We start from the raw sequence: 22,072 nt of genomic DNA, 5'->3' as shown, positions 1-22,072 counted from the left end.
TGTTTTCAAGTGATGCAATTCAGATGGCTTACCAGGGTCGGTGGCTTGAGTACTGTTTTCAAGTGATGCAATTCAGATGGCTTAACAGGGTCGGATCTGGAGTCCAGTCAGTTTTAGACGTTGGTAACTGCTGGTTCAGGTCAGCGAGTGATGCAATGCTCCAGCAATTCGAGTCAGGGTCTGTCGGTTCGTTGTGGTGACTTTGGGGATCCGATGCATGGTTACAAGAGACGGCGGTTTCATTTTGGTCCTCAGCAGTAAAAGCAGGTTCAGGTTGAGTTGAACAGGTGACATGGTCCGCTTAGCAAGATGCAACAGCAGCTAACATGTTAAGTTCAATGTTGTTTGAAGTTCGATGACATGCCAAATCATCACCAGTGAGTCCCCCTGGTTCAAGAACGGTGGGTGGACACGGTTCAAATGCTTTTCTACCAGTTCGATGTGGTTGAGCAGGGAGCTTTGGGTGATCTGGTCCTCCAGATGCTGTGACACCCACTCCAGGGCCTCTCAGACATGATGAGTCTTTTCAGGTTTTGCTCTTCTAGCCTAAGCAGATGTGGTGCAGAGTGGCAGGTCCTGGACCTCAGCAAGAGTCACCCCCAATGTGCCTTCGGAGTAGGTGGGGAGAAGAGCTTGTCTCTGCAATGGAGCAATCCTTCTCCTCAACGGCCGAGGGCCTTGGAATGATCAACTCTCCCAAAAGAGGTCCAAAAAAAAACTTCCCTAAATCTTGAAGTCTAAAATTGAATCGGAGGAGGAGTGGAAGACCCTGTCATTTATCAGCAAAATTCCCAAAGTTATTGGACAGAAGCAGCCTTGTTTTAAGGGGTCCAACCCCGGCTCCTGTGACAGATGGGCTTTGCCTTCTTGCATCATACCCAAAGTGCTTCGTGCTAAAGAAAGTGGGGGATATAAGAAGGAAAAAGATTTACTGAGAGAAACAAGATGGTGGAGCCCTCCCCCACTTGTGCAAAGCTCCCTCTCTCTACCCAAGTCATGCCACCTTTTCTGACCCATAGCATCGAAGGCCTTTTGGTGTGCAACACCCTGGTGTGATCCAAGTCCAGGGTTGTCCAACTTAAGGCCTCGAGGGGCGGAATACTGATGGTTTTGCAGGATATCTCTCATTAATATTCATGAGAGAAAATGTGCGCACATATACAATCATGGTATGTAAATGTATCTCACTAATGAATATTAATGAGGGGTATCCTAAAATCCAACATGTTTTCAGCCCTCGAGGCATGGAGTTGGACAACCCTGGTATAGTCCTTTTGTGTTGGGTGTGCCCTTTGAATATTGTTTTCCAGGACAACTCCAGCTGAGGAGCTGTCTCTCTGCGAGAGGTGTTACCAGACATCACAAAGGATCAAAAGGTGGATGTCACCGCTGTCTATGGTCCCACAGGGAGCAGTAGAGACAGACAGTCTGGGGGTAATACACAGTGTTTCCATAGTTGGGCTGAATCAGTGTTGACACAAGTATGACACAGATTTAGGTGTGGCTTAAATAATTGAGAAATACTAGCTAGCATACCTGCACTCAGTATGGCTTATATTTAAAGTTTACAACGACCACCAGGATAGTAAATCTCATAGTTTTGTGGTTTGAGAACCGAGGTGCACATGTTGAATGCAGCCCATGTGCTGAAGTGACTTGGCTGTCTCTGCAGCCGTCAAGAGGGCACCTGTGACCTCTGAACTTGCTCTTTGCCACAGGAGAGCAGTTGTTGCAGATGAGGATAATGAAGTAGCTGGGCACAGGTGTGGTGTACACTATGCTTTTGGCATGGAATTTGCTGAAAGGCGGGGTCTGATTCACAGGCCATCCTTTCTGAGACTGAATTGGCCACATCATTTTGTTATTATTAAAAAGAAAAAAAGCCAGGGCTTCTAACCCTCGCCAGATTGCAATCCTTCACACACAGCCATATGTAGGGTCCGATAATCACTGCCTAATAGTGATTTTACATCACTTGGCACATTAACCTTGTGGCTATTTACAGCAGTTGGACAGCCCTGGTAACAAGGGCCTGTTTTCTTTAATATTATATATTTGTACCAGGGCGAGATATGCTGAATTTATTTTTCAACCATACCTGCCAAACCATTGCGGATGACCACAGTCAAACACACGTACTGCCATTCTCATTATGCAGCCATATGCCTTTAATAGTATGGCCGGCGTGAGGGGAACCTTTATGATATGATAGTTTTTTTTAACGCACCTAATACCCATAGGTTTCTAAGCGCGGACCCGGGGAATCGAACCTGTGTTACCTCTGGGTATTAAGCGCGTTATAAATAACCCATTACAATTACTTGGAGACTAGTAATATTTTACACCCCCCTTATTTATTTATTTCATATATAAAGCGCGCAACAACCCGAGGACATAGCATAACCATGAAAAGATGATTTTAGTCGTGACATGTATTGTTTTTAGTAAAGGGGCCAATGGTTAATGGTTATTGTACCATACTGCTGTTTGATCTTGTATTTGGCAGGTAGCGGGGGCACAAGCCACATAGAGCAGAGAGTGCAGGCCTTCTGGTGCTTGGTCAGGACATTGCCAACAGTCTCATATATACCAGAGCAATAGCTCGCCATCCACTGGTGAGAAAGGTGTGAATGGAAGCCAAAACTAAAAATGACATGTTCAAAAATGTATTATAGCACACACAATGTATTCTTCATGGGTATACAGAGTGTATATTGAATCCCATATATCGAATCTTTTATCTTGAAAACCTTTTATAGTGAATGTATTTCTTTTGTTAAACCACCTACCTGCAATACCTTGTGTTCAACCTTGTTTGCTGGAACTCCGTTTGTTCTGGAGGCGGCAGGGTGAGGGGGAAATGTGTGTGTTTTGTGATCTAGAGGGGGATCCAGAGTGTACTGTATATTTCGTTACCTCTGACCTGCTTACACTTAGACTGGGCAATTATTCTGTTTTTAGTGACGCGCGCCCAGGTGCGCCTCATGGTAAGATACCGGGGAGCTCTACAGAAAAAGGGGGATGGAACTGTGCGGTGTTGCCAAGATTCTGATGTATTCACTGAAGATGTGCACAACAGCTAAACCAATCTTTTTATATTCCCTACTTTTCAGGAGTAAATATTTGCCAAAAGAAGACTTGATTTGCTGATCTTAACCAAAAAAGAGGCCCTTCCATTTTTTTACGATCCAATTCATTCGGCTTCCATCATGGTTGACGTGTAATCAAAAACTCAAGTCGCATGAGCCCGGCACTGGTTTGGCAATCTTTGGTTTCGGACACATATCTCCCTTTGTTTGTAACTGAAGGGGTACTGATGGTAACCTCGAAAAGGAGCAGTTTCAAATGGTCCATCTCCTCCTTTGACAAGAAAAAACTTCGGCCCTGGGATTGCAATTACACCAATAGGAAAAATGGGAAACCAGGAAAAATTATTGGTCTCCAGCCCTTGTGTTTTTCTCTTTGCCAAACTCTATTGGGTCTTGATTATGCTACAGCGGGCCATTGGCCAGGAGTATGCACATTCCATTCGGCTCGAAGGGGACATTATATTGGGAGGACTGTTTCCTGTGCACTCAAGAGGGGAGCGAGGCGTGCCTTGTGGGGACCTCAAAAAGGAGAAAGGCATCCACAGGCTGGAGGCCATGATGTACGCCATCGATCAAATCAATAAGGACCCTGAGCTGCTAGCCAACGTCACCTTAGGGGTACGCATCTTGGATACGTGTTCCCGGGACACTTATGCTTTGGAGCAGTCCCTGACCTTTGTACAAGCTTTGATTGAGAAGGATGCTTCCGACGTCCGGTGTGCCAATGGAGACCCCCCTATTTTCACAAAGCCAGACAAGATCTCAGGTGTGATTGGAGCAGCGGCAAGTTCGGTCTCCATCATGGTTGCAAATATTTTAAGACTTTTTAAGGTAAGGTTACCTATCTTTTTATGTAAACGCACATCATACAAAGGTGTTCCTTTTGCATGCAGATGTCACTGGGGTTTAATGATATTTAATATTGTACCAATATGATATGGTGTGTGTGTGACATAAGCACACAATTTATGCAGACATATAAACAAGGGTATAATTGAAGAGCTGATTGATATGTATATTTGAAGTAGATTTGACAAAAACCTATCTTGATACATCTTTGATATGAAACTGATTCCCTGAGTGGGGGGGAAAATCAATTTTCATTGGCAGTCCTTGAAATTGACTTGCATTTGATCATTTTGGTTGGAGTGAATTTAATATGAGTAGGCAGATTTAATGTGAGCATAGTTATTTTTTCAAAGTTCTTTTTTTAAAAAATGTTTAACTCTTTATTTGTCATTTCAAATTATTAACACAACACAAGCATTAGTAAGATCTGCAGGTTATATCTTAAACCAATTAGATTATTCTTCCACAATCAAAAATTTTAATTTCAATACTTTACCATGTAATCCTATACAAAAAATCATTCACTACAACTAACCTACTGTAGTACAACTATAAATAAGAAAAAAACATAAACACAAAACAAGGACATACGCAACACATATTTTTTCGAAGTGTAACCCTTCTAAAATTGGAACGACGAAATTGCTTAATCTTGGAAATGTATTTATTCCTGCGATGATTTCTTTTTAGCACAAGTACAAAAATTCAACATCAGAGCATTTCCTGTGTGTGGCTTAAGGAGGGATGCTTTCTGTCTATGTTGCATTAGTGTGGGCGTATCTGGAGCGTTTTCAAGTTTGCCGTGAACTACTCTCTTATGTGTTGGTGTTTTGGAAAAATAAGGTTCTCCTGAGTATGAAACTGAATTGAAGTGTTTATTGACACCTAGAATTAGGGTAGCAGCTGTCGTAGATGGTGGAACGTTGAGCGAGGCTCGTTCCTTTTTCAGGAAAAGCCTTGCATCTGTATTCGGATTCATATGTGGATGGTATGTGTGATATCAACTTGTAAAATATTGCCTACTTCACAGGAGGATGTTGAACTTTTAGGAGAGCAACGTCGACATGATCTTTGGAGACTGTTTACTTTCTTGGGGAGTAACATATGTATACATGCTTCACCAAGTCCTCTGCTGTTGCTAAACCCATCATTGCAAGAGTTTAATGTGTCCAATTTGTATTACGAAGATATAAGGGCTTAACTTTTATGCTCTGACGGATCATTTTATGGTGAAACTTTCTACATATCTCAGCCTAACTTTATATTTCTATTAAGAGCAAAATTAAGAAGAGAAATGTGTCTTTTATTTGTAGAATTGTAGCAAAGAACATGTTTGCCAATTGTGTGGGTTTAGAGGTCATGGAATGAAATGTAATTGAGCCAAAGGCAGTTAACTCCTTGTTGTTCTCGAATGATATGTGCAATCGGGCTGTTGCGGAGACTGCACCCACCATTGGAAGCATTGGCTTCTCACAACGTCCTCCATAACTGGTGTCTTTGTATCATCGTTGAATCCCTTCGACTAGTAATGACAGCGGTCAATCAAAATACACATCATATCCGTGCTTGACACTGGGCATGTGCAGGTCAGATCAGCTGCAGTTTATGGTGGAGGCGAGAACAGGGTATTCTGCGTATATTAAATGCTAAAAGTCCCAAAGTATATGTTTGCCAAACATTCAAATTTGTGTGTGAAATGTGGAGCAATGCAAACAGATGTATTGCTAATGTTTTTGCTCTCTGTTTGGTCCTGGATCTCTTTTGGGGAGGCATCGTTGAGAAGAAACCTAAAATAAGAGGTTTCTAAATCAATCTTGTAGTCTTGTAGGAAGGATTCTGATACTAAAACCATATTGCTCTGAACCCAGAAATAGATGTATACTGTCACCTGCATGGCTGATAAAAGGTTGTATACCTTTGGGCACTGGGCTGCTTAGTTGTGGACCAATATATCAAAACCTAGGGATATGAAGCGTTTCTCCTTTACGGAGAAAGATTAAGAAACCTAATGACTTGGAACAAAAGCCAATGAGTCACTGATGAACTATGTAAGACTCTGTATGCATGTTACCTACACAGTGTACACAAATCCAGGGAAAGACTTCAAGTAAAAGAGCTTGTCAACAACAAACCACTAAAGGCTTAAACTCTACCAGAAATGTGTCTAAATAATTTCAGGGGATGTCAAAACACTCAAAAGTGTGGAGGAACCCTGTGTGAGTTGCCATTTTTGATACATGCATATAATTTGTTTTGTAATCATTTTTTAATTTTTAAATGTTTTTATTGTATTGTGTTTTGACCAACATTTGATCTTGCGCAAAAATCAAGAAATTACATTATAATCAACATATTATTAATACAATATAAACGCAGGAAGTATAAAACAATTAAAAATGAAAAACAATACATAAAACAATTAATCACACTACATAATATTAGCTGTAAAATAAGCACCAATCTGCTCCCAATGGCTGTGCTGTCTTTCCCCGCAATTCCAATATCTAACAGCATCCGTACAATCTCTGTAGTTAAACATACTACATTACCTGCATTAATCCTTTCCCACATATCTTCCAGATCCGTGTAAACACTTTTCCCAATAAAACATCCCACATATTTAGTTCTCATGTTAGCCGGACCCAAACAATTTACCATAATGTGTTTGAGGGATTGTGCCCCAACTTCTTGGCAGAACTCGCACTTCTCTTCTATTCAAACAGCATTAAAAGATCTAACCGATACCTGCATATAATTGCTCTGGAAGCTGCTTATACTTTTGGTTATCAGGATGCATGAAGATGTTTGCTGGTTTTTTTTAACATCTTCGGCACGTTTTGGTAATTGGAAATGAGAGTCTTAAATTGCTTATTTTCCTCATAGGTGGAATTTTATTTTACTCCCTCCAGTGTGTGAGATTTCATTTCCATACCCTTTTCCTGGCCAGATGCTGTATGTTTCTCGAAGGCTATAAACCGCCAATGGTTGAGCGTTGTTGTAGAGTGGTACAATTTGCTCTGCATGTGTCTCTCGCCCTCCTCTGGTTTTAAATGTTTGTTAATATTTGCTTTTGTTCTGCTTGCCTAAACCAAACACTATGTTCAGTAAATGTGGCTCAAACTAACAATGCAGTGACAGTGGGGCTTGAACAGATGAATGAAATAAGGAGAAAGTAATGTTCTATTCTTGTTTTTGGCAGGTATGAGGATAATGTTAAGTAATACATTGATTCATTGACTCACTTTTATTTTCATACATATCTCCAGACATGGCCAGATTGGAAATTTGATTGATAAACAAGACAAGAAGCTTAAGCAGCTGTATTCCAAAAGTCCAATAATTGGGCATGCAACTTTTATCAAGCAGAAAGCGAAGCTGGAACTTAATTAAACAGAGATTAATCCGTTTACAAAAGTTCTGGTGAGACTTTTAATGAAGTGTATGTTTTCTAACTTATTTTTAGTAAAGGTTCATAAGAGGGAAGGAGTTCCAGGAGCATGCTACCAAGGCCTTCTATTCACTGTTAACATACTCAAGATGTATTGGAAGCGGGCGGTGCCACTGGGCTTTCTACTGTGAAGAGTGATTTAGAGCAGCAAGGACACAGCGAGCAGAAGCAATAGCGGACAGTAGTACACCTTGAATAGAACGCTGCGTTAAAGTGACCCTGATCTGTGAATAAATATGGATATGCTGATTTCTTGCTTCCTTTCAGCAGAACATTTAATACACCCTTATTAATCACAGAGAATATTGGCACACGTATTAACTTTGTTAGTCAAATATGCAAAGGTTGCTTAACTCAAGGTTGCTTTTATTGTCTGTGCTTGCTACAACGTTTCTATATCACCTTGTAGATTTTTGGAGTTCCTTCTTTAAAGCGCTCAGAAATGTATTTAACCTCAAGCATCAGACAAAATCAGAAATGTGGAGAGAAGATGATTTGACGATTTGCATTCTGTGACTTTTGTTTTTTGCTATTAACTCCAGAAAATTGAAGAAAAATCAAGTATTTGTCCTCCGAATTCTCCAAGAATGATCACACATGTGGACGACATTCTGAAGTAGTAATATTCATTAATGTAGCTAAGGGTATCTAAGGGATTTGAATACTTTAAGAAGCTTTCTATTTACTCGCAGCTGGCCCGGAGGGAAAAGGAACATAACTATGGGACGCACAGTGTGGTGTGCACCGAGAAACAAGCTGATTACTCGCTGATGTACTTCAACACATTTTGCAATTTTTATATAGATATAGGGATGAAAACTCTGTTCCTTGCAGGAGAAACATAATATGAATAACTGCGGAAATGCATTGAGCCAGGCTATGCTGCCTTCAAACGATTCAATCAGTACACGCTGCTGACATGTTCAACTTGTGTGTTAAGAAAAGTACCATTCAAACCTCCCTGTTGATAAATCATGATTAACTGGAATGATTATCGATTTAGTATTTTTAAAGTCTTTACTATTTTTAATGCTTTTTTATGTGTACTTTTATGAATGTATTTAATCCAAAATCATGTTTAATACTAATAGTACTGTATTTTATACCAGTCCCATATTTCGATGGATGGCAAAAACCGGCAGTACTTCCAATTGTTACAGTTATAGCAATCCCCAAATCCATGTTGTTGTGCTCTATGGGACACAATATCTCTGCCTCAGAATTAGTCATTTACTTTGTGAGGATGACTGGTCGAGGTAAAGCTTTCAATACTCTGTTTTGAATGGAAATATACTGCTTCCTTTGTAAATACAGGTCCCCTGGGGAGAAATTGAATCTTTGCTGCGAGTCGATTACAAGCCATAGATATTTTACAATGTCCTCACCATACTCTGCAACATGTAGTTGTAAAGAAGCGCTTGGACGAGGTGGTAAGCTGCTTTTTTAAAGGTTGCAGAGGAAATGATTGAATGCAGGTCCGTGGAGCTCCTAGAGCTGGACTGATCTGCAGAGAATTGGCAGAGGCTGAAGAAACAAGTCTTGGTTCAATACACAATGGTCACTGGTCTAGTCCTTTGTTTCTGGCCTTTTCCCTTCTCTTTGCATCCCCATAGCATTTGGCTAAGGCAGTCGGGTGTCCCTGCCCTTTTTTTTTGCAGGCGCCTCTTACTGTTCTCTCCTGCTTGGAATCTGATGCCATCCTGCTCAACAACCACTTTGTAACCAGGTTTAGAACCTGTTTGGTGCCTTCTTGGAGGGATTTATCTGTGTTTTTAGTAAGGTATCCAGTCTGTTTTTTGATCTGCACTGCTCCTATAGTGCGCTGTCTTTGTGGTCTAGTCCTTTGTTTGTTTTTGGCCTTTTTCTTTATCCCTCCTACTCTCCATTTCTTAATCACTGCTCCTAGGGCAGCCACTGCCGGGGCAGTCGGACAAAGGGCAGAGTATAAGGGCCATTCCCCTACCTTTTTTTTGTCTGTTCGCCTGGCGTCCTAGCGTTGCCAGATGCAATGCTCCAACCAAACGCTACATCCCAGTGAGGGACATCTTACTGTTAATCACGCCACTGTTGTATTTTTATACACTCGCATTTCACTTCCCAGAGTCATCCTAATTTAGGTTTGCTACCAAAGTCTCACCACTGTTATTTTGACATGCTTGTATATAACTACAACACTATACGCTGTATATCTTGTATACTATTGTTTATGTAACTGCTATACTATGTCTGTAACCATGTCAAGCGCCCAGATGCCTCAGGACCAGGCCGCGCTGTATAAATCAATGAACAAATAAACAAGGATTTTCTTCAGAGAGTGTTCCTAATGTAGGTTTGTCACTGTGAACCTCACCACTATTGGTTGTTGCCACATTTGCATTTCACTTCAAAGAGTGATCCTAATTTAGGGTTGTTACCTTGGTCTCACCACTGTTAATTTTGACACACTCGCACTTCACTTCCAAGAGTGTTCGATATATAGGTTTGCCACAGTGAATCTCACCACTGTCATATTTTGCCAGACTTGCATTTCACTTCCAACAGTGTTCCTATTGCAGGTTTTCTACCATGGTCTTGCAACTGTTGTATTTTGCCACACTTTCATGTCACTTCCCCGAGTGTTCTGTGAGAAATGTCAGGCAGACCACACTGTAAAGGTTTCTCAACAAATGGCCATTTTATTATATTTAAAGCTTGGATGAATGCCTCACTATCCCTACCCTGACAAGGTTTTCCCTACCAACTAAAGGCAACACTCTAACAATGGATGTCTAGCCCTCACACTTATACATACAACAAATAAACAAGGACATCCATGGCAGTTCAAAATAACAAATCATTAAATTCACAATGCAACCACAGTCTCTTCACAACCTGGGCAAATTCCCCTTCCTCAGATTTAACATGATTCGGGGCCACAGTTCAAGAAAAGAACACAATGAAATCCTGTTTCAATAAAAGTTCTAACACAGTCTTATGCCACTTCCACTTGTAAGCAGAATGTTATAACACAAAAAGTACAGAGATTCTCTTCCTTCTTGAACAAGTTCTCAGTACGTAGATAGCAGTAATAATTGTCTTGGTCAGGGTGAATTTTGCCACAACACTAAGTTTCAAATAAGTACAGTTGTGTTGCCACATTTGTACTCAGCTTTCCTCTTAGCACCACAAACAACATAAATTGTTTCTGCCAGAACCATTATGTTGAATTGTTCTTTTCCAACGTCTACCTGCTCTACTCCCATGCCAGGTTGACTTCTCCAAAGGTGTGTTGTCCGGGTATACTCCCCTGCCCGAACTACAGTTCACATCAACAGTATCTTTGTGGTTTAGGTCAACTGCCAAAAGGTTCAAAACAACTTCACAGTATTCAATAAATTGTAGCTTCAGTATTGACAACAGCTCTTCAGGGGAAACAAGATTCACAATAGCTCTCTTTGCTATTCTTCAACAAATAATGTTCCTCTCTTTCTAGATATCCTTTCTTCAGAAGGGCAACCTGTTTGCCACTCTTGTTTCCCCACTACACCAGTAACCAATGACTGCCAAAGATAACATTTATTTCTGCTTCTCCCTTGGCTTTGACAATGTGAGTTTTTATCAATTTCACCATATGCTTGACAAAGTGTGGGCAACAAGTATCCCAGTCGGTGTACCTTTCGTTAGCCCCCTTCTGCTGTTGGCAATATCCTCTCTTGGGTTAGGCAATCCGTGTTTGTTCTGACTTTCACCAATAGTCTCTCTTGACTTGGGCATGACTTGTTAATTTGAGCTTTTATCAATTTTGCCCCTTTTTCTGCTGGGATTCCAACTAACTCACACTTTTAGCATTACAGTCTTTCACCTTGGTTACAGTGTGTTGCTTCTCACTAGTTAGCAATGCAAACTCATTTTGAGAGTCCCTTTCTCTCCTATGCAAGGGTCGTGTCTGCTGCTGACTGTTCAATATTTCGGCATTCAAAATTAAGCTTTGGACTTCTTTCACTCTTACACGAGTGTCTACCACTGACCGAACGCCAGCCTGATCCATGTGAGCTGGTATGGAGCACTCCAGGGTTACTACAAACCTGTGAACTCGCCGGGTAAGGCACGCATCTCCATTTCACTTGCCGTGCACAGGACTTTTGCGTTTGTGGCTCTTCACTTCTCGGCAGACCACTTCCTTCAATCCACCTTTGCCGGCGCCTCCTGCATTGGGAGTGTCTCTTGCTCTGGATGTCTTCTGATGCACGCCAGCCACCAGAAACCTCCTCAAAGCCCTCGGGAGCACTCCAGCCACCTAAGTCGACCTCCCAGGAAGGTAATCTTCCTTTGCCTTTGCTTCCTGCTGCGCAGCTTCTGCAACTCGGGTCTCCAATGGGTACGCTTCTTCCCTGCATGCTTCCTGCTTCGCAACCTCTGCCCTTCAGTCTCCAGGAGTCACAGGACTGGCAGCTGCAATCTGCCACACAGAGGCCCCAGCATCCACTTCCTTCTTCAGCTTCAGTATGGGCTGCTTGCACTGGTCACTGGTCACACTGCTGCTTCATACTGCTACTACTTTTCTCCTGCTCTCCTTACAACCTGCACCCGAGGGAGCTTTTTAAGCCTCCCAGTCTGTTCAGTGTGGGTCATTTAGATTAATGAGACCACTCCTACAACCTTGCACCTCTTCAGCCCTCGTCATCATCCAACTACATCGGGAATTATGGGACTTGAAGTCCCTAATGATAAAGTTAGTTTTAAGGGCTTGATTCTCACTTTTCAACACACCTTTGTTCTTACCAATATTCTTTGAAGGCATTTCATAAGAATCAGACACCAGGCTTGATTGACGAGGAGTAGGCAATTCTTTTAAGCTGTTATTTTTCCTAGACTTTTGTTCGCTGTACTTTTGGGTGTCAGAGAGGTCTCTGGCTTTCCAAGTTTTAAGATCTTTAGAAGGAGTTTTATTCTTCCCAAGGCCTTAGAGTTTATAATTGATCTCAGTCCTATTTACAGGCAGACCTTGTGGAATGGCTAAATGGTTATTGCAATAAGCTGTTTCACACGGTGGCATTGCGCAGCCATCCTCCCTAGAGGAGGGCAAATACTGCGTCTCATCCCACGGATTCCTCTCACTCCCCCCTAGGCCTTTTCTCCTCCCAGGGGATCCTGCCGCAGAACACCACCTCCAAGTTCCAGATCAGAAAGCATCCGCCATTCTCTGGCCACCTGGGAGGAGACTTTAGGCAGGGAATTGGTGAGGAATCTGTAGGATTCATCAAAGTTCCTAATTTAGGTTTGCCACAGGTAATCTCGCCACCGTCTTATTTTTCCAACACTTTCATTTCACTTCCCAGAGTGTTCCTAATGTAGGTTTGCTACCTCGGTCTTGCCACTATTGTATTTTGACACACTCCCATTTCATTTCCTAGACTGTCCATAAACTCTGACACACAATACAGGATTCTTCAGTCTGGTTTCCTGGCCTCATGCTTTCTAATCTGAAGGGTTCTGGAAAGTATCAGTTTGTCGCCGAAAAGGTCAACGGTATCTCCCTCCTTGTGTACCTTTTTTGGTTCTTCCTTCCTTTGTTCAGCTGCCATCGGGAAAGTACTATTCCTTCGTGTGCTTTACCTTGCTCAGAGTATGCTCTCATGCTCTGCATTTATCCGTGTGGGGAAGTTTAATGAAAGTTAGGTGCCTGACCACAGTAGTGGGACATGTCGGGTACAATGCTCAGGTATGAATCTGTTTTCTCCCAGAGCGGGCTGTCTGTGTGAAGGTCTTCATGAAGGGAAATCGGGGGTAGAGTTTCTAAATATTCTATCTGGTAGGATGGGGTAAAGGTGTTACAGGGAGGGGATACCGCGTGTCACCATCAGGTGTCTCACTTCCACTACCCGAAGGCCCCTCACCCAGGTTATCCTCTCGCACTGGTCCACCCCCAGTGTCTGGATCCAAAGGCGATGGCGTGCCCTGGCCACGTGAGAGAGAGATCCCCAGGGACTAGCGGGTGAGACATCTTCTCGTTTCTCACATATCCTTGCCTTATGTGATGTAGCCGCATCTGTTTCGCAGAGAAATTGGGAAAGGAATTCGACGTTGTTCTCGGACTTTACTTTTCGGCGTTCCACAATGAAACAGTAGGGTTGCAGGTCTAAGAACCATTGCATCACTCGAGGGTTAGAGTCCTTTCATTGACTTATCCATACTAAAGGTGAGTGGTCGGTGACCAGTGTGAACTTTCTTCCTAGAAGATAGTATCTTAGATGGATGGTTGCCTATTTGATGGCAAGGGCCTCTAATTCCAACACAGAGTAGCTCTCCCTTGGGAAGAGTTTTCTACTAGTGAATGCGATGGGTGTTCTAATTCATCACTAATTTGCAACAAAACTGCTCCTAACCCTGTGAGCGAAGCATCAGTTTGTAGCAGAAATTGTTTCAAAAGATCTACTACTTTAAACATTGGGCTCTGACACAGGGTTTATTTTTAAGTTGTTGTGACATGCATCATCCTCATCAGTCCAATGAATCTTTTGGGATTCAGTGTTGTTTAATTTATCCGGGAACCTAGCTGTTCTATCTTAACAATTTGGGATAAACCTATGGTAATAACTAATCAATCCTAGGAATGCTGTAAGGTCTCCCTTGGTCCTTGGTGTGGGGGTATCTAGGACACCTTTTACTTTTTCTCATTGGGGCTGGACATAGCAGTTCCCTACAAAAAGCAGAGGTATTACACAGCCGATTGAGCCAGCTTACATTTGGATGGATTGGCAGTGAATCTGGCATCTCTGAGGGTTCTCATAATAGTAGAAAGATGGAAAAGATGGTCTTCCCAAGTCTTACTATAAATGACTATGTCGTCAATATGGGCCCAACAGAAATCGGAGTAGGGCTGTAATATCCGGTTCATAAGCCATTGGAAAGTGGCTGGGGTCCCATGCAGGCCATAAGGGAGAACTTTGAAGTGGAATAGTCCTAGGGGCACCGAGAAAGCTGTCTTTTCCTTATCAGGTCCATGTACAGGGACCTGCCAATATCCCCTCGTTAAGTCTACAGTTGATAGGAATGTGGCACTACTGAGTTTATCTATTAACTCATTGATGCGTGGCATAGGCTAGGCATCGAAGGCGGAGATGGCGTTGACCTGCCTTAAGTCTATGCAAAACCTCCAAGAATTATTGGGTTTAGTTACTAACACAGGAGGACCATTGGATTGAAGAGGGCTCAATATTGTTTGCCTTCAGCTTTTCTTTCACTTCCTCAACCACTATTTGTTTTTGGGTTCCTGAGAGTCAATAGGGTTTTAAATGGAGCACTTCTCCCCTTGGCGTTCTGATATAATAAGTACCATGTACTCTGTGTATGGGGTTGCTGTTGGTACTCTTGTTTAGAGAGGAATTGCCATAGCATTTTGGTGTTGGACTGCCCATGTGTGCAGGACAAAGACTGATATGCAAATGGATATTTCCCATCTGTGAAAGGTATAGTGAGCAAAAAGTGTGTGCTGCAAACTCTCATCTCAGAACAGGTTATCATGCCAAGTTCTTTCTGGAGAGGAGCGCCTGCTACCCTTTTTTTGAAGTACCATGTACTCTTCCCTGGATCCAAGCAGAATACATATGGTAATGCCATAACCAAGTCATTTTAATCTTCTTGCTTCTGTCTAGATAGTTATTGGGGAATAAGCTCAGACATGTCTATGTTCTCCGGTAATAAACAAGACAATATTGTGGTGGAATGAGTGGAAGGATTTTCTTTCCACTCCTTTAAGAGATGTACATGGTAGAGGTGGGTCCTTTGCTTACTCTCACCTTGGGCTATTTTATAGGTACAGGTCCCCATTTTATCTAGTACCTCATATGGCCCCTGTCACTTTGAGACAAGTTTATTTTCAGAGGTAGGTAAGAGGACTAAATCCTTTTGTCCTACTGAATATGATCTTAAATGTACCTTCTTGTCATAGGTGGACTTTTGTTGGGCTTGAGCTTTTTGCATGCGAGTGTGAACTAGATTTCAAATGAGTTTCATATGCTCTCATAATCGGGTAGCTGTTTGTGAGAGGGGAATAGAAGCCTCTTCCCTCTCTTCCCAGGTCTCCCGGAGCATGTCTGAGACATCTTGTAGTTCTCTACCGTAATGTAGTTCAAAAGGATAGAAGCCAATGGATGCCTGAGGGGTCTTTTGTACTGCAAATGGGGCCAAGGGAACGATGCTATCCCAGTGCTTTACATCCTTGCCTACTAATGTTCGCAAAATCCTCTTAACGGCCACATTAAATCGCTCTACCAATCTGTCCTTTTGGGGGTGGTAAACAGAGGTTCTTAAGGTAGAAATATGTAGTAATTCTTTGACTTCCCCCATGAGTTTGCTCATAAAATTGGATCCCTAATGTGTTAGTATTTCCTTGGGGAAACTAACCATAGAAAAGAATAGCAGTATGTGTTTTAGGATTTGCTGGGTTGGGTTGTATTGTTCTGCATGGGGAATGCCTCTGGGTATCAGGTAGCATAATAAAAGATTATGAGAACATATTTTTTACGCAGTCTAGAGGTCTCCAATGGCCCAATGACAGCCATCCCAATTTGGGAGAAAGGGACTTCTATAATTGCTAAGGGGTTTTGAGGGGCAGGTAAGGGAATATGCGTGCTGGTTTTCTGGCATATTTCACACGTCTGGATGAAGTTCTTTATGTCAGCTTGGATACCTGGCCAATAGGATTTCCCACTGATGTGAGATTGGATTTTTAATTGTCCTAGATGTCCCCCTGTCAAATCAGAATGTACAATCTCTAGCACAATCTTACAATGGGGATTACTAATTGAGTTTTACTTAGGCCTTCTGTGGAGGTTTCTCTTCTATATAGTAATCCCTGTTTCAGGAAGAAAAAGGGGCTTCCCTTTTCTAGTCCTTCTCCCTCAGGAATCACTTGCAAGAAAGCCTCTGCAAGTGCTGGATAATTTCGAAGGGGCAAATGCTACATTGAGAAGGATAGGTTACACCATCCGCCACTGTTTCATTTTCACACACTTGCATTTCACTCCCAGAGTGTTCCTAATGTAGGTTTTCCACTGTGAATCTTTCCACACTTGCAATTCTTTGCCACTCTTTGCATCTGTAAGCACCTCACATGCAATCCTTGCATCCACCCCCCAATTGGCCGACACTCTGACCCTTAACCACACATCCCCAGCTCCCTCAAACCTAAAGAATAGACATCTCACCTCCTGCACCATTTCTATCAAGCAAAACTCCCCCTACCTACTGACCAGACATACAAATAACTTGCACCTACACCTCCTCCCCTACACTAGCGCACACAGTGAAATCTCATCTTAACCTGCTAAACGGCCCCAAGGACCATACACCAAGTGCTACAGCTCTGAAACCTCTAGGAGACTGTGAGCGGACTACCCCCTCCCAACTGGAAATCCAACCCCATCTCTGAGACCTTCTGTCACCCCCCCCTCTAAAACTACAGAATCCATCTCTATGAAACTATGTTGCCCTAGGACCTGGCACACTAATCCACACCCTCACCTGCATACGCTTCAATCTCCTGTAGTCACATTACCATCCGACATCCACAACTTCTCTGCCATCCCAACACTCACCACACATCCACCAATAACACGCAGAGCCTCTGTTGCCTCACCGTCCATCAGAAACCAACTACCCCCCCACTACGGACACCCCTCCCACTCACACATCTTAGACCGTATGCTGTTTCCAACCCCCACCCGCCACACCACAAACCAACCGCCCAACCAGACCTTGCATCCCTTCCTCCGCATCACAAGCTCCATCAGCACATTGGCAATCACCCTCTCCTGCCTCCAGCCAACCCCAATTATCAGTGATCACGCCTTCTCCTCTCCCACCACCCACCCAGAATCTAACCCCCAGACTTCAAACAAACAACTAAACAGTCCTCTGAATTGCATTCTCATCAATGACAGATATGTTGCAAAGAAAGGTCACAATGTATACAACCTAATCCCGTCAGAATGCCCCAACATCCTTTTCATCATCAAAACCTGGGTCTCCTAAGATGTCCATCCGACTGCACATGAAGCCATTGGGTTACAAACATATTGTGCAAAACGGGGTCAGCAGGGCAGGCAGCATTCCCATCCTTCATATGCTTCCCTGTCCACCTCACAAAGAGTGAATCCCTCCAGGTAGAATTCCTGCTCCCATCCTCCTATATGCAGCAGCTTCTTGCTCATCCATGGACCCCCTAGGATACAATGGAAGCTTTGCAGAATCCCTAAATGACACCATAGTAGCCATCATGTCGCCCACCCCGACCTCACAGTTATAGAGGATTTCAACATCTGTTTTGATGCTACATAACCCAATGCCCCAACCACTACTGGACAGCCTGCAAACCTTGCATATAATACAGCTAGTGCCAGACCTCTTCCCACTAAGACCACGGCCTCTTGTCTGATCTTACCACACTGCAGCCTCTTCACCCTCTCCTCTGTGGACCCACCCACCCACCCCTCCAGCAGTTTCGGCCACTAACCCAATGCCACCCCTGGAAGGAAACCAAAGTGACTCCTGATCTGGCATAGCCCCTACTAGCCACCCTGACCTCCACCCCCTTCTCATTCTCCCCCTTCAGAACTTTCTCTACCAGACAAGACCATTTACCCCGATGGTTGATCCCAGCTCTTAAAAAAATGAAAGCCTTGAACCATATCCTTGAGCCTAGACGCGTGCAGACCCATCGTCATCCAGCAGAATGGCCAACGTATCCCAGCTCAAGGTATATCGTACAGAAATATGCAAAGCCAAAACATCCTACTATTAGAAAATAATCTCCATAGCTCTGCACCCATCAAGGGAACTCTTCAAGCTCACCTCTGAATTCAACACTCCTGCCTGCAACACCACCACTCCCCTCCACACCCAAACCCTCTGTGACTCCCTCTCTGACCACTTCCACAACATAGCCCAAGAGATGCACACTTCCGTCTTCTCTAAAATCTCAGTGCTCTCCCCTCCTTCCCCCACCTCTCTCACATCATCAGAACTGCCCTCCATTCTCCCACTCTTCTCTACCTTCTCAACTCGCTCCCCCCCCAGAGGATCGTGTTTGTTTCTGAGAAGAGGCACAGTTGTGAGTAGGCTACTTGGTCAGCTAATTTAGGGATATAGATGGGTCTGTAGTTGGTCAGGACAAGAGGGTGGATGGTGGGCTTTTTGAGGAGAGGCTTGATGTAGGAGTTATTGCAGTCCAATTGGAAGCCAGTCATGGACACAGAGGGTGGGGGATATGTGTTCTCTGGGAACTGGTGCTAGGAGGAGTATCGCAGCAGTGTTTTGTACTTAGTTTTCTTATCTGTGATGCAGGGGCCCGTAGATATACGGCATTAGCGTAGTCTAGATGTGAAAGGATGATTGCAACGATCGCAGAGACTCTGTTTGGGAAGGTCAGGTAAGGAAAAAGGCAGCGAAGGATCTGTATGTGTAGCTAACAGCATTTTACCACATAGTTCAGGTGCTGTGATAAGGTCCATGCTGCATCTGAGGTTTTTTACTTTGTTGGAGGTGGTGGGGAGGAGTGCATAGGGAGAGCAGCCAGGGGGTGGGTTGAGGAAAGAGGGTGGTCTTCCCACATATCAAGATCTCAGTTTTGCCTGGATTGAGTCGGAGTTGAGTGGCCGTCATCCAACGTTAGATCACTCAGAGGCAGATTGCAAGATCGGGGGAGGTAGACATGGGGCTGTTTGGAATTTTGAAGATGATTTGGGTGTCGTCTGCATAATTGTAGCACAATAAACTGTGGGATCAAATGAGTGCGGGTAGTGGACTCAGCTAGAGGCAAAAGAGGAGTGGTTAGAAAGAGGCACCCTGCAACACTCCGTGAGTGACAGGCTGGGAGCCGAGGAGAGCACAGCGATGTGTACTATTTGAGGTCTGTTGGGAGGAAGGAGGATATGTAATTCAGAGCAGAATCCCTGATGCCAAGGGTGCGGAGTCTCTTGGTGAGGATGGAGTGGTCGATGTTGTCAAACGCTGCAGAGAGGCCAAGTAGGATTAGGGCGGCGCAACCTTACGAGTCAGAGTGTCTTTTAAGGTCATCCCAGATGGAGACTAGGCAGGATTCCATTCCTCATTAATGTCTGAAGCCAGATTGGGCAGAGTCTAGGATCTTGTTTGGCATAGTTGTGAGTATGCTGCTCTGTCAGCTTATTTAGCTATATAGTGGTTGTTTGAGATGGGTCTGTAGTTGGTTGGGGGGTCGAGGGAGGTCTTTTTGTGGAGAGGCTTGATGTAGGCGTTCTTAGATTCTGCTGGGAAGGTACCAGAAGTGAGTGATAAGTTGACAATGGACCTTGCGAGGTCACCGGCACAGGTGGTTTCAAGGCGATGTGCCTCACCCATCGAGCCTTTTACACACGGAATACCTGCAGCGTAAACTCGCATGCGGAAGGCCTAACAGAAACCTCTGATCAGACACAGCACTTCTTCTCGTCATTCCAGTGACAAAATCAGCCCGTATCGGGGTTCCTCCTTCTCAGTCCAGGCACCCACCTCCCATTAATTCTCTGCATAAAGTACCACCTTGCCTTCAGGAAGCACTCAAACCCTGGATCTTCACCTCAGCAATCTCAGACCCATCGCGTGAGCTAACCGCCGCCCACCCTCCCTCGCGGGGAATTCGGACGCACAAGTGTAGTCAGTTAGGTGGATCATAGCACTCCTTCCCACGCCGATGCGATACACACCGCATGACTAACACTAACATGCTTCAGTCCTTCACCGGACCCTTGTGATCTGCGTCCACAGAATACAGCTGATTCCCATGAAAGATTCTGTCAGCTGTTCACAGAGCCACACACCTTTAAGATACACGGTATGTGTCTTTACCTTCCACTAACCATAGATCACGCTCCACCTCCAAGCGCTACGACCCATAGAATACAGCTGAGACCCAAGCAAAATTCAGTCCTGCTGTTCACATAGCTTGACTCTTTCACAATCTGATGCAGCACCCATCTCCCAATTTGGGCTGCTGTTAGAGACCTAGCCATTCACTACCTAACTTCTGTATGGCTGTAATGCGCACACGCACTTTCCCACTCCTTTCGTTACTTTCAACACAAACTTCGTTCTTCCGAAGGGCGTTCATCCTCCCATCCCTTCGAGGCCATACCAATGGCAGCAGGTGCGATGGAAATACTGCCTAACATAACACAACACAAAACGCACACCATTGCATTGTGTTTTATTGGCTAGCGGCCAGTGTCTTTGCAGTAACGCGCAGTGTGTTTGCGCCCTTTACAGTACTATTCTTCCTGACTGGTTCATCTCTCTGTTTAATTGCACCCTCCTTGAAGTGGCATTGCCCTGCTATATAATGCCAACCTTTGAGGTAGTGATGGATCCAAGAGTCGTCGTAAGACCATTCTTTTACACTGGGTTGCCCGTATCGCTGCGCCCTCCCTCGTATTTACTGCCGAAGAAGGTCCCATTGGCCGACTTAGGAAACCGATATATGTATTTGCGACGCATAGACCAAGGCAGAGGGGCAGATGTGCCTGAGATATGTCTCAGGTGCCAGCAATTAATCTTCTCAAACCATTATATCGAAATCCTGGTTCCCATTATGCAATGAGATTGCAAATGCCGCTCGGCCACAGCCGTGATCAATAGGGCACCACGTGACGCTCCCCAAGGGAAAGCTCCTATTTTGCTCCTGTAATTGATGTTTCGTAGATCCTGGCAAGCGGCGCAGACCTCTTTTCTGCCCTTTAACAAAGACTCTGCCCTGCGCCATTATTGTTAAATTTACTGCTAGAACTTTCCTCTGTGAGGACATTTCAGAGTATTTTCATGCTGTATGAGAAAGTACTTAATCTCAGCATTCCACGACAACGATTCAGCATTTACTGAGACCGCCACAGCTACGCTTTTTAACAAAGAAAATCTGTATTTATACTTTTTAATATATTGAGAGAGAGATTTTCTAATGGGAGGACAATACTAAAAGTCCTGCGGAAATATCCAAAAACATCATTCAGCCAAAATAAATTAGACACTTTTGAAATGTTGGTGAGCCCCCCGATTCTCTTATATTTCTCTGCCCCCTCAAACTCTTCTTTCTGGATAGGTGTCCACTGCAGTGTGTCGGCATGTCCGCGTACTTTACTGTCGGCATGCAGACCCACAACAACCGGATCCGCACACTGCAGATAACCGGCATTTCTGCTGTTATGGTATGATATTATGGGTTATTTATAACACACTTAATACCCAGAGGTTTCTAAGCGTGGACCCGGGGATCGAACCTGTGGTGCTCCGTGTCGTCTTGCTTCCAAGGCAAGCACGTTGCCCTTGAGCTATCCTCCCTGTTGGTAGAACTGCCGGGCGGCCTTAGTATACAAAGAACCCCAAACCTAGTGGAAACCAACGCAATGACACACGTGAGCATAAGAAAGCCCCAGAAGTGGTCGTTATAGTGTTTCTGAGGTCTGGGGTGGCACCTGGGGTGCCAGCAGCAGGGACGGGGGCACAACAGCATTTGCCATTGTTTTTTCCAGTTCATGTGTGATGCCACTATCATTTTGGCATGTCATGAGATAATTGGTATATTCTGCCCACGTGCTGTGACTTTTGAAAATCATCCCTTCCCAGGGTTTCTTTCCACAAATTACAAAAGCTTTCAGAGGTATCCCCAAAGTGTGTCATTGAGGTCATCTCTTGAGGT

At 43.9% G+C, this 22,072-nt stretch overlaps 1 protein-coding gene across 2 annotated transcripts in view; it reads left to right on the top strand.

The window, feature by feature from the left end:
- Positions 1-22,072, top strand: part of GRM8 (glutamate metabotropic receptor 8) — a 1,803,300-nt gene that overhangs the window by 102,902 nt on the left and 1,678,326 nt on the right. For both annotated transcript variants that reach the window (XM_069627842.1, XM_069627841.1), the window contains exon 2: positions 3,114-3,920. In XM_069627842.1, coding sequence (XP_069483943.1) covers positions 3,414-3,920 — 507 coding nt within the window. In that variant the 5' untranslated portion in view covers positions 3,114-3,413. The remainder of the gene's footprint in view (positions 1-3,113; positions 3,921-22,072) is intronic.

Source organism: Ambystoma mexicanum, chromosome 12, assembly GCF_040938575.1.
Source record: "Ambystoma mexicanum isolate Mex_15411 chromosome 12, UKY_AmexF1_1, whole genome shotgun sequence".
Lineage (NCBI taxonomy): Eukaryota > Metazoa > Chordata > Amphibia > Caudata > Ambystomatidae > Ambystoma > Ambystoma mexicanum.
This window is presented reverse-complemented; position numbering and strand designations above follow the sequence as displayed.